The sequence below is a fragment of the Rhipicephalus microplus genome, chromosome 7 (assembly GCF_043290135.1).
Source record: "Rhipicephalus microplus isolate Deutch F79 chromosome 7, USDA_Rmic, whole genome shotgun sequence".
Taxonomy (NCBI): Eukaryota; Metazoa; Arthropoda; class Arachnida; order Ixodida; family Ixodidae; genus Rhipicephalus; species Rhipicephalus microplus.
The window spans coordinates 108,639,246-108,656,029 of record NC_134706.1 but is presented as its reverse complement, the minus strand read 5'-3'; the positions used below and the strand labels follow the sequence as shown (position 1 = coordinate 108,656,029).

At 46.4% G+C, this 16,784-nt stretch overlaps 1 protein-coding gene across 5 annotated transcripts in view; it reads right to left on the bottom strand.

Annotated features, from left to right (window-relative positions):
* Nucleotides 1–16,784, bottom strand: part of sick (sickie) — a 1,179,025-nt gene that overhangs the window by 792,768 nt on the left and 369,473 nt on the right. For all 5 annotated transcript variants that reach the window (XM_075869563.1, XM_075869567.1, XM_075869568.1 and 2 more), the window contains exon 4: nt 3,533–3,605. In XM_075869563.1, the coding sequence (XP_075725678.1) occupies nt 3,533–3,605 (73 nt within the window). The remainder of the gene's footprint in view (nt 1–3,532; nt 3,606–16,784) is intronic.

Below are 16,784 nucleotides of genomic sequence, written 5' to 3'. Positions count from 1 at the left end.
TTTTTTTAGTTCAATGTCGATATTGGTTCGTGATATGCTAACCGAAAGGGAACGAGTGGTTGACTGTACGCCACTCTTCATTGCGTCCGCTAGGTTAAAGGGTGAGCCGCCGGCACAGTTTGCCATGATTAACTTGTATTATGGCCAATAGATGCACCGGGTGGCTCTGGAGGGCTTGAGACTTGGAAAACCGTTAATCTTCAGGAATATTGGGATGTGGTCACGACCCCTTGTTTCCAAATACGAAAACTAGTGCGCTCTTCTGGCGAACGAGTGTCACACGAAAGTAAGGCTCATGCAAATACTATACGCTGATTCATGCACATAACTAGAGTTACCATCATTTACGAGGTTAAGTTCACATGCAGAAGCGAAAGACAACAACTGTCTACCTCTACTGTCGACCCTGGGGCTACCCCACCAGTAGTGGGGGGCATTGAAGTCACCAGCACTCACTGCTGGAAAGTTGATTTGAAAATTCCGCGAAAGTGCTCGCAGCATAAACGACTTGATGGAGACGAGTAGGCTCCAATGATTGTGAACGTGCTGTTGTTCTTTTTTCAGTGTTAGGCAAACGTACTGGTTTTCTTCGTCAAGTGGTACAGGGTGATGAACATAGGTCAAGTCAGACCGTACGAACACAACAACTTTGCTGTTCTCTCGTGGGTGGAGGACATAAAGCACTCATATCCAAACAGTCTGATGGGACCTGACAGCTTAGGTTCGCCAATCAGAATCACGGACAACTGGTTCATGAATACATATCGCAAGAAGTTGGGTATGTGCACCCTAATCCCTGTGGCGTTCCACTGAAACACAAATGAATTCTTCACCTTCCCTCGAAAGGATAGCATGTCGCAGGCCATAGTTTTACGCTAGAGCTGCAAGCACCGGACTCAAATTGTCCTAGTTCACTGTATTCATGGCACTGTGGCTAAACGCTCGCTAAACCTTTCTATAACCAAGGAGGTTACGCCCAGCTAGTATAACGTAGCATCCCTTTCTTGTCAGATAGTGCTCAATGTACTATCGGCATCAAATAAAACGCGAACAGCGGAGCTCGTGGCACAAGCCTTATCAATGGGTCATTGACACAGACAGGCCCGCACATCCGGTGCGGCAGCACTGCACGATCCCTCTATAGTGCAATATTTCTGCTTGTGTTCCAGGTTTGGAATTTGAAAGGAACAAAATTAAAAAAAAACCATCTGAGGTTAAACTACTGCAACCGAAGGCGAGTTGTGTATCACGGTTTGTCATCACAGAGTCAATCATCACGGAATGCCTGGCAATTGCTATTCATATAGACAAAGGTTGGTTCATAATGCTGGCAATTTCACGCTGTTTCACTTCATGCCGGTAAAGCGAAAAAAATTGTGCGCTCTCTTCCAAAGAAACACTCGGCATTTTCAGTTAAAATGAAGCCTTTTCGGGTCGTTCTCTGAAATAAGGGCGTATGTGAAGCAGCGATGGCGAACGAGATACGACAATCGTTTGAAAAATCAACCGCAAACCGATCATGTTTATCTTTTTGTTTTATCGTGCCAAGACACTGATTGCACGTCGACGCTGCAGTAAAATCAAGTAATTGACCATTTGCGGAAAAGTGAGCGCCCCCTGTCGTGTAAACAGGAAAGCTTCGCTTTTGGTTGGAAAACAAAACGCTTGTTTTGTTGCTTTAGGACCAAAAACGCATGCCCGTTACTGAAACAAGAAGGTAAAGGAGAAAAACATTCTGTTGACGTTTGTATACACGGTGGAAAACAAGAATTTCTCGCGTTTCAGCCTGAGAAATAACCAAGTGAGCAGGAATACCTGCACTCCGCTACCTCGACGGTTCGCCAGGCTCATTACGCCTGCTCTTTTAAGAAGAACAATATGTTATACACTTGAAGTTGAACCTTGAAATGTCTGTCGATTAACTATAGGTTCAGTGAGGACGGCTTGTGCACCGTCTGTGAGGTACGGTGTTTGCGTGAAAACGGCAGTGTTCGCCGTTACTACGGGTCATATTGATGAAACGCCAGGCTGATGTTTTCAAACCAAAACGCCTGTACAGGAACGCTACCTGTGCGGTTACTGCTCATGCGCAGTGGTTTTCCCGCAAACGGTCAATTGCGAGTGATACAATCAAAAGTGCTTGGCACGCCCACGATTTCCGCCTTTGTCACCATACGAAAGCTAGAGCAGAAACGGGGATAACGTGCTCTATGCGGATCGCGCGGTGCTGCCACACCGGATGTGCACGCCTGTCAATGGTGATTGGATTGGATTGGATAAACATTTATTTGTCAATGGTGATGACTGGACGGACAACACTATATTGTTTCTAATCCTTGAAGCACGCGCTCCGGTGTTCGAGTTTCATTTCACGCCGATAGTACATGCCAATGGCTGTTAAGGGGGAATGAGAGACAGGAGAATTCGGCTTTTAGTCAACACGCAAGCTGCGAATTTTTCATTGTTCAACAACGCACAGAAGAAATCTCTCACCAGCACCACATTAGAGGTCAAAATGTAAGACTGGTTACACACTATGACTACTACTATGACTACGAGAAACGAACGGGTGCCGCTATAAGGAGCTTTGCCCCTAATAACCGGGCAGTATTAAGTGAGAAACACTTAACGTTTTGTCTGCTGCGATTCCAGGAGCATCTGTTCAAGTGGTCTGCCCCCAACGCACCTCTCGTTTTGTTGTGAAGTCGAGTCAGAAGTGCGTGGAGGTGCGTCTAGTTTCCATCGCCGTCGTTTTGCAGTTGATTTCAACCAGTTTTAGCAAGACGCCCTAACAACAAACGTGGACTCAATGTAATATCCTGCACTGGCATGGGACGCTACATCTATGCGCAGCGGTAAGAGGACGACGCTTCGCATAAACCATCAGACCCAGCGTTGCAGTAAATTGAGAGGCCTAGCAGTTTGCACCTTCTTTGAACAACAAAGGCGCAGCTTCAGTCCTTTGAACCTACTCCACTACCTACTCTACGCGAATAACAAAACTGAAAATGCAAAAAAAAAGATCCGTAGACAGTTCACTGGCTAACACGATCCAATCCGAAGCCTGTACTTTCCATAATTCCCATGAGAGTACACAATCGCAGCGCCAGATTCGTCTCTAGGTATTATTGTATGAAACTCCATGCACTGCCTCTACGCTATCCTACACTCTCTCGGAACACATACTCCAGTTGATAGGGGCGGGGATAAGCGCGTGCACCCGCAGCTGGTGCTGTGGGAGAGGGCGGTGTACGGATCCCGACGGAAGCCTGATATAGCCTAAGAAATGCATTCACATTTAAAACGAAAGCCGCGTGTAACATGGGCGCTAAACAGTACCCCGTTTTATACTAGAGTGCGTTTAAAGAGCGTCAAGCACCCGTGTTTCTTACTGCAGAAAGTACACAGCTGCTGATAACGTTTGGATTTCACTGCTTGCATAATTGCCGGGCAATGAACATAGTGTGACCATTTTGCACTGTCAAAATACCACGTATATATTGGACAATTGTGCTTCCCAGCACCTACCCACCTTTTGAAGTGACGCCGTCGAAGGTGACGCCGATGGACCTCAGATGAGTGAGGCAAGCGCTGATGTTGTTCACCTGCGGCGTAAATATGGCAATCTTTAGACATATGCTCGTCATTGCACTGGCCATTAAAGTACTAGAGAGTTGAAATCTTCATGATTGAAACTAAAGTGACACCTTTTTTTCTTGACTGTGACATGTTCATTCATGTCTAACTAAGGAAGTTACTTAATAAAGAGGCACTAATAAGAAACAATGACTTGGTTTAGATTGGCAAACTGACCAATGAGAACTCTGATGATATAAGTTGCACTTTGATAAGTTCATTATTAGTGAAGAAAATTGAGGTTGAAGTTTAATTTTTACATTTTGCTCTGAACTCTCTGCGCATGCCCTCAATTATTTCAAAATGATTTTTAGATGCGGAGCATCTTATACTCGCGCCTTGTAGTGCGCCGTCCGCGCCGTCCGCACCGCTTCTCGAACATTCGACAGCTGACGCGCGCGCATGTGCCGTCGCGCCGTCGCCCACTCTTCCACCATCTGTGCATCCCTTCCTCCTCTACACACCGCGCGCGCTTCACTCCTCCACCATCTGTGCACCCTTCCTCCTCTACACACCGCGTTCGACATCTACAATTCTCCTGATTCTCCAGTGGACGCGCATGTGGCGTCGCGCTTCGAGAACATTCAACAGCTGTCAGTGCATGCGCCGTCGTGCTGTATATATACTCAAGGTCGGCGCTCGCTCGCTCAGTTGCCGCTCGTCGGTTGGTTTGTACGGCGCGTCGACGTCCAAGGTCGCGGTGAAATGAATTCCAACGAATCCACAAACACAATGATCGACGTCTCCTCGACCAGCGCCGCCCTTTCGCATACGTGTGTACGTGTTCACTCATTTAACACCCCCTCCTACAACCACGTTAACCAATTTAGCCATCGACCCAAGTAAGTCGCAATTTAACACCCCATTTCACAACCACGTTAACCAATTTAGCCATCGACCCAAGTAAGTCGCACTTTAACACCCCGTTAACCAATTATATGGTCCGCATCCTCCTCAGTGTTCCCCCGAGGGAAGCTGCGGGCAATTTTTTTTGTTTTTGTCTAACATTGGCACGACAAAATTTTATGAAAATTTGTATGCTAAGTATAAGGCAACCTTGGATGACAATGGGCTTCATTTTATTCTATGAGAAGTAGCGAGAGACCCAGTAGAGGCCTTGAAAATATATGACATGACGGTATTCGGTGCGGGAATGTCAAGATGGCGTCTCCACCCACATTTTCTTTTCACGCGTTTTCTCACTTACCAACCGTCATATTGCAGTAAAACTTTATTATGTACAGACACCAGACAGGCTCGAGCATCAATGCCACGTACGTAACATAAGGATGAAAAGCGTAGAGCGCCTGGCTGATAAGTGGCCCTGTTCCAAAGCCCACTGTCCCGAGCTATACGTTCAGCTCTTCGGATAAGTCGTCGCTGATCTTCTAGTGTCAAGCTAGACAGCAGCGCCTCCCATTCACCTTGTGGAATTAGTTTAGTTGCTGGAGCGCTGCTTTCGGTACTACAAAATTGTACTTCACAAACATGCAGAAAATTGTTTTGCTCTTTAGTATCGCTTTATTAAACCAGCAGCGCATCGCTCTCGCCTCGAAGAGACCATCGCCCTGCCCTGGTAGTCTAGTGGTTAAGGTACTCGGCTGCTGACCCGCAGGTCGCGGGATCTAACCCCGGCTGTAGCGGCTTCATTTCCTATGGAGGCGGAAATGATGTAGGCCCATGTGCTCAGATTTGGGTGCATGTTAAAGAACCCCGTGTAGTCGAAATTTCTGGAGCCCTCCACTACAGCGTCTTTCATAATCATATGGTTGTTTTGTGACGTTAAACCCCACATGTCAAACAATCAATCAATCCATCGAGGAGACCATTGATGATGGGGAAAATACAGAAAGGAAGGTCATCCGGTCACGTGTCCATTTGCCTCAAATGCTTGGATAGTCATTGCCACCTTGATCTTTTTGTTCGGAGTCGATCACCTCATTCCGCCTAAAAGCTTGCCGCCCTGAAAGTGTCCTTGTACTGCCTCTGGGATCACAGGAATAAGAAGATTCCTGCACCTCACGTTCTTTTGCACAGCCTCCATGATGGACTCATTTTTGACTACAGGTCAGCAAAAAATGCGGACCTCAAGTCAGAATCAATCTGAAAATATATATCTGCGCTTGGAGCTCAATCGGAATCAATACGCCCAAAATTTTGCTCAACCGGAATCACTCAGACTCGGACTGAAGTCTTAGTGAGTGAGCACTATTTAGTCAGAGTGAATCGACTAATGAGTGTATTTGGCCACCTACGTTTTCAACTAAGCGACGATGTCATATGAAGACCTCGTAATGTGGCGTGATACTATGTAACGTCACGCTGACACCACAATGACGGTAATAGGACAGCACATATCTTGGCCCGCTGTGGTGCCACGATGACGGTTGAGGGTAATGCCGCCACGTTGTGATTCTTCTTTTTCCATTAGTCGCGTTGAGGTGGATGACGCCGACGGTCTATAAGCATTTGGTGAGGCATTTATAAACTCCAGCGTAAAAATCTTGAGTCGACCACGATTTTTGACTTAGCTGTCTGACCCTTAGGTAGGAAATGTTCCTATTTCAAACGAGAGAAGCGCAATCAATGTGCCACTGGCTTTCGTCACACTCGTGTTAGCACGGTGTACGATGTGCTTTCTTGCCTTGTACTTGTTAAAGTTCTGTTGTGCATGTAGCCCCGCCACGGTGGTCTAGTGGCTAAGGTACTCGGCTGCTGACCCGCAGGTCGCGGGTTCATATCCCGGCTGCGGCGGCTGCATTTCCGATGGAGGCGGAAATGTTGTAGGCCCGTGTACTCAGATTTGGGTGCACGTTAAAGAACCCCAGGTGGTCGAAATTTCCGGAGCCCTCCACTACGGCGTCTCTCATAATCATATGGTGGTTTTGGGACGTTAAACCCCACATATCAATCTGTTGTGCATGTATAACAACATAAACAGTGTCGCACTTCTGAGACATTTATGTGCTTCTTTTTTATCCAGCGGCTAAAAAAAGAAAGTTTGTATTCCTGCGCATTTAGAAGAAAAAAATGGACCATCTCCCCAAAGAGAACCCTCATAGGATGCGAAGCAGCAGCGGTGCGCACAATATTCGCCCTGTTGAAACGGGCATCGACGCGGGTGCTGGAAGGACGGTTTGAAGCGAAGTTTGATGTAGTGTCTTTGTTACCCGCGCACCGCCTCTATTTTTGAACGCGATCGGCGTTCTTGAGTCGCACCTCTTCAGTTTTGTTGGTCTTCCACTGCCGACGCTTGCGTTCGGCTTCCCTGGTTCGCGCCTCAGCGGTGCTGCAGGGGCGACGCCATCCTTCGCGAACAAATGCGATTAGTTTTGCTAAACCACAACGTCAGCGACAGCCGGGAAAGGCACGCGCACACTAGCGGGAAGCATGCCCCGGCGGCGTCCCGCCCATCGTCGTGATCGCGGGGCAAGCAGTGGCGCTGTTCACATCGCCGGTGCCGCGGGACAACGGCAGGGCTAGACGACGGCACGAGAGCGCGCCTACCCGCGGCTTCTTCTCGCCGACAGATCGAGAGAGGTGGTGCGGGAGAGATGATGCCAACGTGAGGAGCGGGCTCAAGTGTTGTGAGTGGTGGAGAGGGTAAAGCGAGAGAGATGACACGTGGCGAGCAGCGACAAGCTAGGAAGAAAGTGACGTCACGCACGCGCAAAGCGAGTTTGAGGGGAAGGCCTGGCCACGGCCGGTCTGGAGCACATTCTCTGTGGTGGTGTCTGGAGGTGCGCGCTCCCTTTCCTTACGGCCTGAGCAGCCACGGGGAGTACAATAGAACTTTTTCTATACAGTCACGATGGCGCGCTCCGCGAGAGGGCGTCGCGAGCCAACCCCAAAAGCCCATTGCGCCGCATGCGCTTCGTATTGTAAACTAGCTGTGCCCGGCCAATTTCTCGTGCTAATGACTTCTTCCGATTGTAGGAAGCGGTGAAGGAAGTACATGTGCGTGTGGGGACAGTGTGGCTTTCTCCGCACTCGGAAAAAGAAGACGCACACGCAGCGCTACTAGCCCCAACAATCTTTATTTTTTAAGACCTGACCACCTTATTTTCGAAGGAGGCGATAATGCTTGAGGCCCGTGGTCTTAGATTTAGGTGCAAGTTACAGAAGCCCAGGTGATCAAAATTTCCGGAGAGCTCCACTACGGCGTTCTTCATAACCATATCGTGGTTTCGGGATGACCATGCTGGTGCAGATATCATCAAGTGGGTCCTTGTGCTCGTTTCTACAATGAGACGGGTAGTCCCATCCTTATGACGAGCCACTGAGATAGGGTTACCTTTGTAAGCATGATCGGTGCGACTAGAAGTATGACATAGCGGTAAAATATACGACCCCGCAACTGATGTGTTAATATGATACAGGGTGTGAAAAAAGATAATCTGAAGAAATTCCGGCGCACAGCAAGCGGTGGCATGCTCAGCGATTTATGCGGGCGTACGAATGAAGACGTCATTGCCAGAACGGTGTATTTTTGGGGGGGCACGCATAGTACCCCCCCCCCCCCCCCCGGATCCGCCAATGACCAGGTCGCACCATTCGGGAAAGTAGCTTGCTGCCGTACGCATCGCACTTGGATACACGTGTCGCAGTGAGTTTCCCCGACGTATTTTTTGTGTTCGTGCCTGCCTGCTTTTGCGAAGAGATCTTCGTGTGTGCATGGTGTTCTGGTGAAGCGTTCGCGCAGTGCGCACATGGTGTACTGTTGTGTGTCATTTTGCAAGTCGCGGTCTGGAAAGACTGCTGGCGTATCATTTCACGAATTTCCTTCTGATGAGGAACTATGCGCGAAATGGCAGAGAAACAATTCCCGGGAAAATCTCGTGAATAATGACAAGTCTCCCTCCACTGTCGTTTGCAGCAAGCATTTCCTTTTGAGTGACTATGTCAGTGGATGCAAAAAATTAAAAAAACTTGCTCCTGGCGTGCTGCCAACCGTATTTGAAGGATACCCATCGTACCTGGTGCCCCCTGCAAAGAAACCATGCAAAGAATTGAAAGCTCGAAACTCTGCTTCTTCAAGCAAACTGATGAAACGAAAGGCAGAGCCAAAATATCACGAGCATGCTGTTTTGGAGTCGTCGGAAGGAGAAGACGAATAGAAATTCAGTAAATGCACCCAGACACAAATAACGATCCACAGCGAGTCATTCGACACATTTAAATGATAGCGAGGCTTCGGTCACAAGTAGGGTATCATCGCTCCCCTTGACGGAAAACCAAGCGGCAGCTAGAAGACACAATAAAAGTAGCCAAATTTTACCGTAGTAGCAAGCACCATTCGTCACTGACAAAGATTTCCGTGGATGCCGAAAAAGGAGAGCAAAAAGCTGCTTTCTGCTTCACCAAATAGAGAGCTACCGGAAGGATCAATCTTACCCCGAAGAAATCTTCAGAGAGTGTGTAATATGGCGCTTTCTTTCACCCAAAGGCTATGATCATGCATGAGCTGAGCTTCTGACACTACCGTATGAGTGCACACTGCAGCAATACGTCGGTCCTAGCTCATGGTCCTCGGGTATGAGTAGTGCAATGAAGGAAAGACTGGTTCACGAGGCTTCTCTCCTCAGCCATAAGCAGCACATGGCTTCATTAATATTTGATGATGCTTCAATAAACCAAAGTGCACATACGACCGCAAGTCTGATGAAGTATTCGGCATCAGAGACAGGCCAGAAAACATTGCTTCGCGTAGTACGAACGAAAGTCTTGCTAACAGAGTGCTTTGCTTTGTGCTTCATGGAATAACAACTTCGTACAAGATCCCATGCATGTTCCTATTATTTTACGAAGCAGCTCAGCGGGAGAGACTTGTTTGCCTGGACGAAAGACGTCATTGCAGCAGTTGAGGACTGTGGGTTTGTGATAATCCGCATTGTTACAGATAACTACTTTGCGAACACAACCATGTTCTAACTCATGGGAAAAGGCTCCCTGTCAACAGTAGTCAAACACCCCCACGATGATGAACGGGTAATTTTTTAAAGTTTGGATCCTCGCCATGTTCTCAAAAATGTGTGCAGTCAATTTTTGGAGCGTGAATTCTTAGATGGCACATGCCCCATTACTGGCACATTCGTGCAAAAGCTATATGAGGAGCAAAAGGGAATGTCAGTGAAACTGGCGAGGAACCTCGCTAGAATGCACGTATACCCATATAACCTGGAAAAGATGATTGTAATGCGTGCAGTGCAAGTATTCTCGCCTTAAGTCATTGGCGCACTGGAACATCTGCGAAACTTGCGGGGCAACTCCTCTCTTGTCCTATTCAAGGATGCAGCATCCACAATCAACTTCATGAAAGCCACAAAGAGATGGTTTGACATTCACAACAATACGTACAGTGGAAATGACTGCAAACTTCTCGTCTCGAAGCAGGATGACAGCCGATTGCTGTGGCTGGAAAGTGAATTTTCAGGCTACATTAAGCGCATCCAGGATTCTTCTGTCGCCGCTGGTGTCGGAATCTTTACAGACAAGACGTACACTGCCCTGCTTTTCACCACAAAGTCCACAGTGGAGACAGTATGGTTTCTTATGAGAAAAGGAGTAAACTGTGTGCTCACGTAGAAATTTAACAGTGACCCTATAGAGGCATTATTCGGAAAACTGAGGGCAATGTGTGGGGGCAATGACGCGCTGGACGCAAGAGCCGTCACAGCGGCTTTGACCCACATTGTCAAGGAAAAGGCGCCACCTTCAAAAGACACGGGCATTCGCGACGAAAACATTGAAGGAGCGGCGGTGTTTATTCCGGAAGATGTTATTCAGGAACTTGAAGCTCTGCGAGAACCTCCTCGCAGACCACCGACATCAGTCGCCTATTCAGGCTTGGTGTATGTAGGTGGTTACATAACCAGGATCATCGGGATGTCGGTTGCGAAGCTTGCGCCATGCTAGTGACGGCAAATAAAACTAACAGTCCTTTGTACCAACTTCTCAATCAGCAAGAAGCCTATCATCTTCACTACCCGAAACTACCCAGTGTTACTACACTACCCAGAGTTACTATCAATGCTGGACATAATTGTGACATTCTTCGAAAAAGCAGTCAAATATCTTCCTCGAACGAAGATTCTCGAGACTCTGCAATTGACTGTTGAGCCAAACCTTGAAGATTCGCCACTTCTGGACTGTCCGGAAGGTGTGGACAAGAGTCACGCCAGAGTGCTGGCTCATATTATTTCAGAAAAGTTTCTCCGGGTTCTTCTAGTAAACCACACAAAAAGCTTAACAGATCAAAACGACAGGCCTTCTGGTTTTATTCACAAGCCCTCGCGGAAGCATTTCAGGCCACATGTGACAGATGTGGGTATACTTTAAACTGTGATTGTCACTACAGTGTTTTACCAGCAGTGCTTATTTTTCAGTTCTCCATGAGCATATTGTTGCAGTACCAAGGCGAACATTCTGTTTCCCATTGAAAAGATTCTCTGAATGTTTTTATGTTTACTCTTCGTCTCCGGTGTGGCCGTCCCCATTATGCAGTAACTTTCACCTTTTCGAAGTATTTATTTCAATATTAAAGCACGATTTAGGATGCCATCAACAAAAAAAGTGCAATTTTGCTATTTTCAAGTAGAGCGACGACCGGAATGTACATTTGAAATAAACATTTCCAAAACCATAACTAAACCGTTCGCTCAACCAAGTGAAATATTCATCCTCTTACTTAGTCTCGAAGTTAGAGGAATCTAAAGAAAAGGCTTTGTTATAACCGCATCGATGCTCTGCCGAGCAACAGAAGCGGTCGTATGAGCGGCCTGCGCCACCACTTCTGAAGAGCCGAATTGGCCAGAGTCATCATATATACTTGCCACCATGTTCATATCGCATTGGTATCATGAATACCATGTAGAGTAACTTCAAAAAGCGCCATGGTAAGGCGGAAGCCAAGTGCTCCCCCTGCGTGCGCTAGCTTCCGCAACGGCCTGGAGCGGGTTGGCTCGGAGCGCCCCCACGAAATTGCGGCCATAGGTAGCAACAGCCCCCCGTGTGCAGGCCGTAAGGGAAGGGAGCGAGTGCGCACCTCCAGACCAGCCGTGGCCTGGCCTACTTGGCACCACCCCCATTAAGAAATATACTATATAAAGAATTCCACTGGAGCCTTGTCGCGGCCCAGTAAGAAAGGGTTTGACCAACTTCTAGATGGCGTACCTTTCCTCGCTTTTACTCCTTTTTTTAAGACATTTACTAGCCTCCTCAGGAGGACCATGAATACCCAAGTTTGGGATCAATTTTTTGCAAAAAGATGTTTTTATTAATTTGTGCAATTTCTCGTATCCGCTCTACATCATATCCCGCTGAGGATATTTATTGTCTTGTAACCGAAAACTGAAAAGTGTGACCAGAAAGTGTTGTCTTTTTGCATTGGTTTTGCGCAAAGAGGCACATTCATGTGGTGTAGATGTGCTGTACATGTATTCCTTTCATGGAAGCCTAGTGGTAAAGACACTCCATTTCGCATCATAAAGGTACGGGTATAAATACCAACGTCGGGAAGAAAAAAATTGGTATTTTATTTACGCAGAAGACATTAGAGAGTTTTAGTGCTGCGTACGCGGCGTACGTGGCGGCGTTGCGTACGTAAGGACGCCACGTTCTGCGTAGTGCGCATGCGCAGACCGCAACGCGCACGTACCGCGTTACGTACGCAGCCGCTACGTACGCACGCATGAGATGCGTGCGTGCGTACGTATGAGGTGATCGCGCCGCTCTCGAACAAGTTCGCGACAGCGCGAGACTTCGGTTTGCAAAATGGCGGCATCGAAGGCAAGCACCGACCGGCTCTGTGGCTTAAGATATGGCCATAATCTGGCTATAACACTTGGATTGACTCACATTGGCGGTCAACAACACGTGCTCCTATTTTGATCTACCAGATGGCGCAGCACGCTTCAAGCTCGTTACGTACGCGGGTACTACGGCGTACTAAAAGCCGATTAGTGGCAAATGACGCCACGTAACGCAAGGCGCTTGCGCGATGCGTACGTAGCACCATTCCGCAGTACTAAAACTCTCTATTATCGGGTCTTGCCAACCACTCGTGGCGCTGAAAGCACCCCAATAGCTGGGCCGTAGGGCCCTGCGGGAGTGTCCACTCTTGATGTAAAAATGTTTCTTTATACCACCCTGGTGCGGAGGGACAACGTCACACAGACTAGACAAAGAGATATTTAGCATCTAAAACAGTGTGCACTAGTCCGGACCATATGGAGTTTCCTAGAATGATCTAGATGGGATTCTGGCACTGCAATCCTTCAGCGACCATGGGAATGATGGGTAACATGCAGATTTGCCTAGTCTTCATATTTGCGGGCGGGAAGACATACTTGCGGCTTCGTTTATTGCTGGTTTCGGTTTTGATTTGAAGGAAAGAACGAAACCTTTTGAACTTTGTGACCTGATTCGAAATGGAAAGCCTGAAAGAATAAGATGGTTAATCGCAAACGCTGAGCGTTTGCTGATTTTTGTTTCGTGAGAAAACAGCTAAAAGCCACACGAACACATGCGGAGTCAGAAGCAGGCCAGGAGTACGAAGATTAGACAAATCTGTGTACTACCCGTCATTCCAATGCTCGCTGAGGCGTCGTGCATTGCAGCTCCCATAGACCCTAGCGCCCAAGTTCCCTGTAGTGTCTATGAGGAAAGTCTATGGTCGCGACTGCTCACCGACCCAGCACCTTCCCGCCTGACGACTGAATGCGAGATGCGGCGTGTGTCCGTACGGCCCACGATACGAGCAGTAGAAGTAGGCGAGTCCTGATACCGAGGAAGCCCATATAACGACTCAGCTGGCAAAGTGGCCGTTCATTCAACAACACACGCGTGCACACGTGAGGGGCTACATTCAAGTGTGCCGTTAGAACAGGACATCTGTTAACTCGTATATATATATATATATATATATATATATATATATATATATATATATATATATATATATATATATATATATATATATATATATATATATAAGGGAGAGAAGTGTATACCTAAGGGCTCGTATTTCCGTGTTTTAACACAATATTAATGAGATATAACAGACAGTAATGCCAAGGAATGTACAGGGGAAGTTATTAGAACTAATGGAATGTAAATAAGAAGAAAGAAGGAAGAAAAGTGGATGAAAAAATTACCAGCTGTGAGCAGGAATCGAACCCACGACCTTCGAATAACGCGTTCGATGCTCTAACCACTGAGCTATCACAGCGGCCGTCCCTCCATCCACTTTTTGGGGTTTATACGTGAATTTAGAAGTAGGAGTGACAGTCAGCGCCATCTATAAGCCAAACAACGAGTGTGAAAACACTCTTATTCGCATGTTTGGCGTCACGTAGCACGCGAACTTATTATGAGCGGGCAGCTGATTAATTGTCCCTCTTATACAACCTAAACACACCAAGTCTGCCAGTACGAGACTCTCGTTCAATGAAATAAGGGAGAGAAGTGTATACCTAAGGGCTCGTATTTCCGTGTTTTAACACAATATTAATGAGATATAACAGACAGTAATGCCAAGGAATGTACAGGGGAAGTTATTAGAACTAATGGAATGTAAATAAGAAGAAAGAAGGAAGAAAAGTGGATGAAAAAATTACCAGCTGTGAGCAGGAATCGAACCCACGACCTTCGAATAACGCGTTCGATGCTCTAACCACTGAGCTATCACAGCGGCCGTCCCTCCATCCACTTTTTGGGGTTTATACGTGAATTTAGAAGTAGGAGTGACAGTCAGCGCCATCTATAGGCCAAACAACGAGTGTGAAAACACTCTTATTCGCATGTTTCGCGTCACGTAGCACGCGAACTTATTATGAGCGGGCAGCTGATTAATTGTCCCTCTTATACAACCTAAACACACCAAGTCTGCCAGTACGAGACCCTCGTTCAATGAAATAAGGGAGAGAAGTGTATACCTAAGGGCTCGTATTTCCGTGTTTTAACACAATATTAATGAGATATAACAGACAGTAATGCCAAGGAATGTACAGGGGAAGTTATTAGAACTAATGGAATGTAAATAAGAAGAAAGAAGGAAGAAAAGTGGATGAAAAAATTACCAGCTGTGAGCAGGAATCGAACCCACGACCTTCGAATAGTTCTAATAACTTCCCCTGTACATTCCTCGAACCCACGACCTTCCATTAGTTCTAATAACTTCCCCTGTACATTCCTTGGCATTACTGTCTGTTATATCTCATTAATATTGTGTTAAAAGACGGAAATACGAGCCCTTAGGTATACACTTCTCTCCCTTATTTCATTGAACGAGGGTCTCGTACTGGCAGACTTGGTGTGTTTAGGTTGTATAAGAGGGACAATTAATCAGCTGCCCGCTCATAATAAGTTCGCGTGCTACGTGACGCCAAACATGCGAATAAGAGTGTTTTCACACTCGTTGTTTGGCTTATAGATGGCGCTGACTGTCACTCCTACTTCTAAATTCACGTATAAACCCCAAAAAGTGGATGGAGGGACGGCCGCTGTGATAGCTCAGTGGTTAGAGCATCGAACGCGTTATTCGAAGGTCGTGGGTTCGATTCCTGCTCACAGCTGGTAATTTTTTCATCCACTTTTCTTCCTTGTTTCTTCTTATTTACATTCCATTAGTTCTAATAACTTCCCCTGTACATTCCTTGGCATTACTGTCTGTTATATCTCATTAATATTGTGTTAAAACACGGAAATACGAGCCCTTAGGTATACACTTCTCTCCCTTATTTCATTGAACGAGGGTCTCGTACTGGCAGACTTGGTGTGTTTAGGTTGTATAAGAGGGACAATTAATCAGCTGCCCGCTCATAATAAGTTCGCGTGCTACGTGACGCCAAACATGCGAATAAGAGTGTTTTCACACTCGTTGTTTGGCTTATAGATGGCGCTGACTGTCACTCCTACTTCTAAATTCACGTATAAACCCCAAAAAGTGGATGGAGGGACGGCCGCTGTGATAGCTCAGTGGTTAGAGCATCGAACGCGTTATTCGAAGGTCGTGGGTTCGATTCCTGCTCACAGCTGGTAATTTTTTCATCCACTTTTCTTCCTTCTTTCTTCTTATTTACATTCCATTAGTTCTAATAACTTCCCCTGTACATTCCTTGGCATTACTGTCTGTTATATCTCATTATTATTGTGTTAAAACACGGAAATACGAGCCCTTAGGTATACACTTCTCTCCCTTATTTCATTGAACGAGGGTCTCGTACTGGCAGACTTGGTGTGTTTAGGTTGTATAAGAGGGACAATTAATCAGCTGCCCGCTCATAATAAGTTCGCGTGCTACGTGACGCGAAACATGCGAATAAGAGTGTTTTCACACTCGTTGTTTGGCCTATAGATGGCGCTGACTGTCACTCCTACTTCTAAATTCACGTATAAACCCCAAAAAGTGGATGGAGGGACGGCCGCTGTGATAGCTCAGTGGTTAGAGCATCGAACGCGTTATTCGAAGGTCGTGGGTTCGATTCCTGCTCACAGCTGGTAATTTTTTCATCCACTTTTTTTCCTTCTTTCTTCTTATTTACATTCCATTAGTTCTAATAACTTCCCCTGTACATTCCTTGGCATTACTGTCTGTTATATCTCATATATATATATATATATATATATATATATATATATATATATCGCACCCTCATTGCACGTGCACTTCATGCATAGAGCCACCACACCACAGAATGAACGAGATAAAGAGGAAGACAAAAAGACCAAGAGAAAGAAATAAAACGAAACAGTGAAAAATAAGAGGAAATAAACACAAGAAAGCCGCACAGTCAGGAGACTGAGAAGAAAGAAACACAACAAGAAAGATAGAACTTGAGCAAAACTTGACAAAACAGCAAAAGCTAGGACTAAAAAGACGTTCATCAGATCCATTGTTTTTTTTTTAGCTTGCGCCTTAGTAGCGGCTATGCAATTTTTTGAGGTTCGACGTTTTATAGCAGCCTTAAGGTTCTAGCCCGAAAAAGGGCTGCATGATCCGTTAACTCACAGCAAATGCTTACCATATTCCACCTTAGCTGACAGCTTGTTGTGGGTATGTATCATATATTTTCAAAGAGACCATTGAGGTGTCGGCCTCGATACCTTTTGCAATTATCTTCATAAAACAAAACAAATGAGATCTCAAG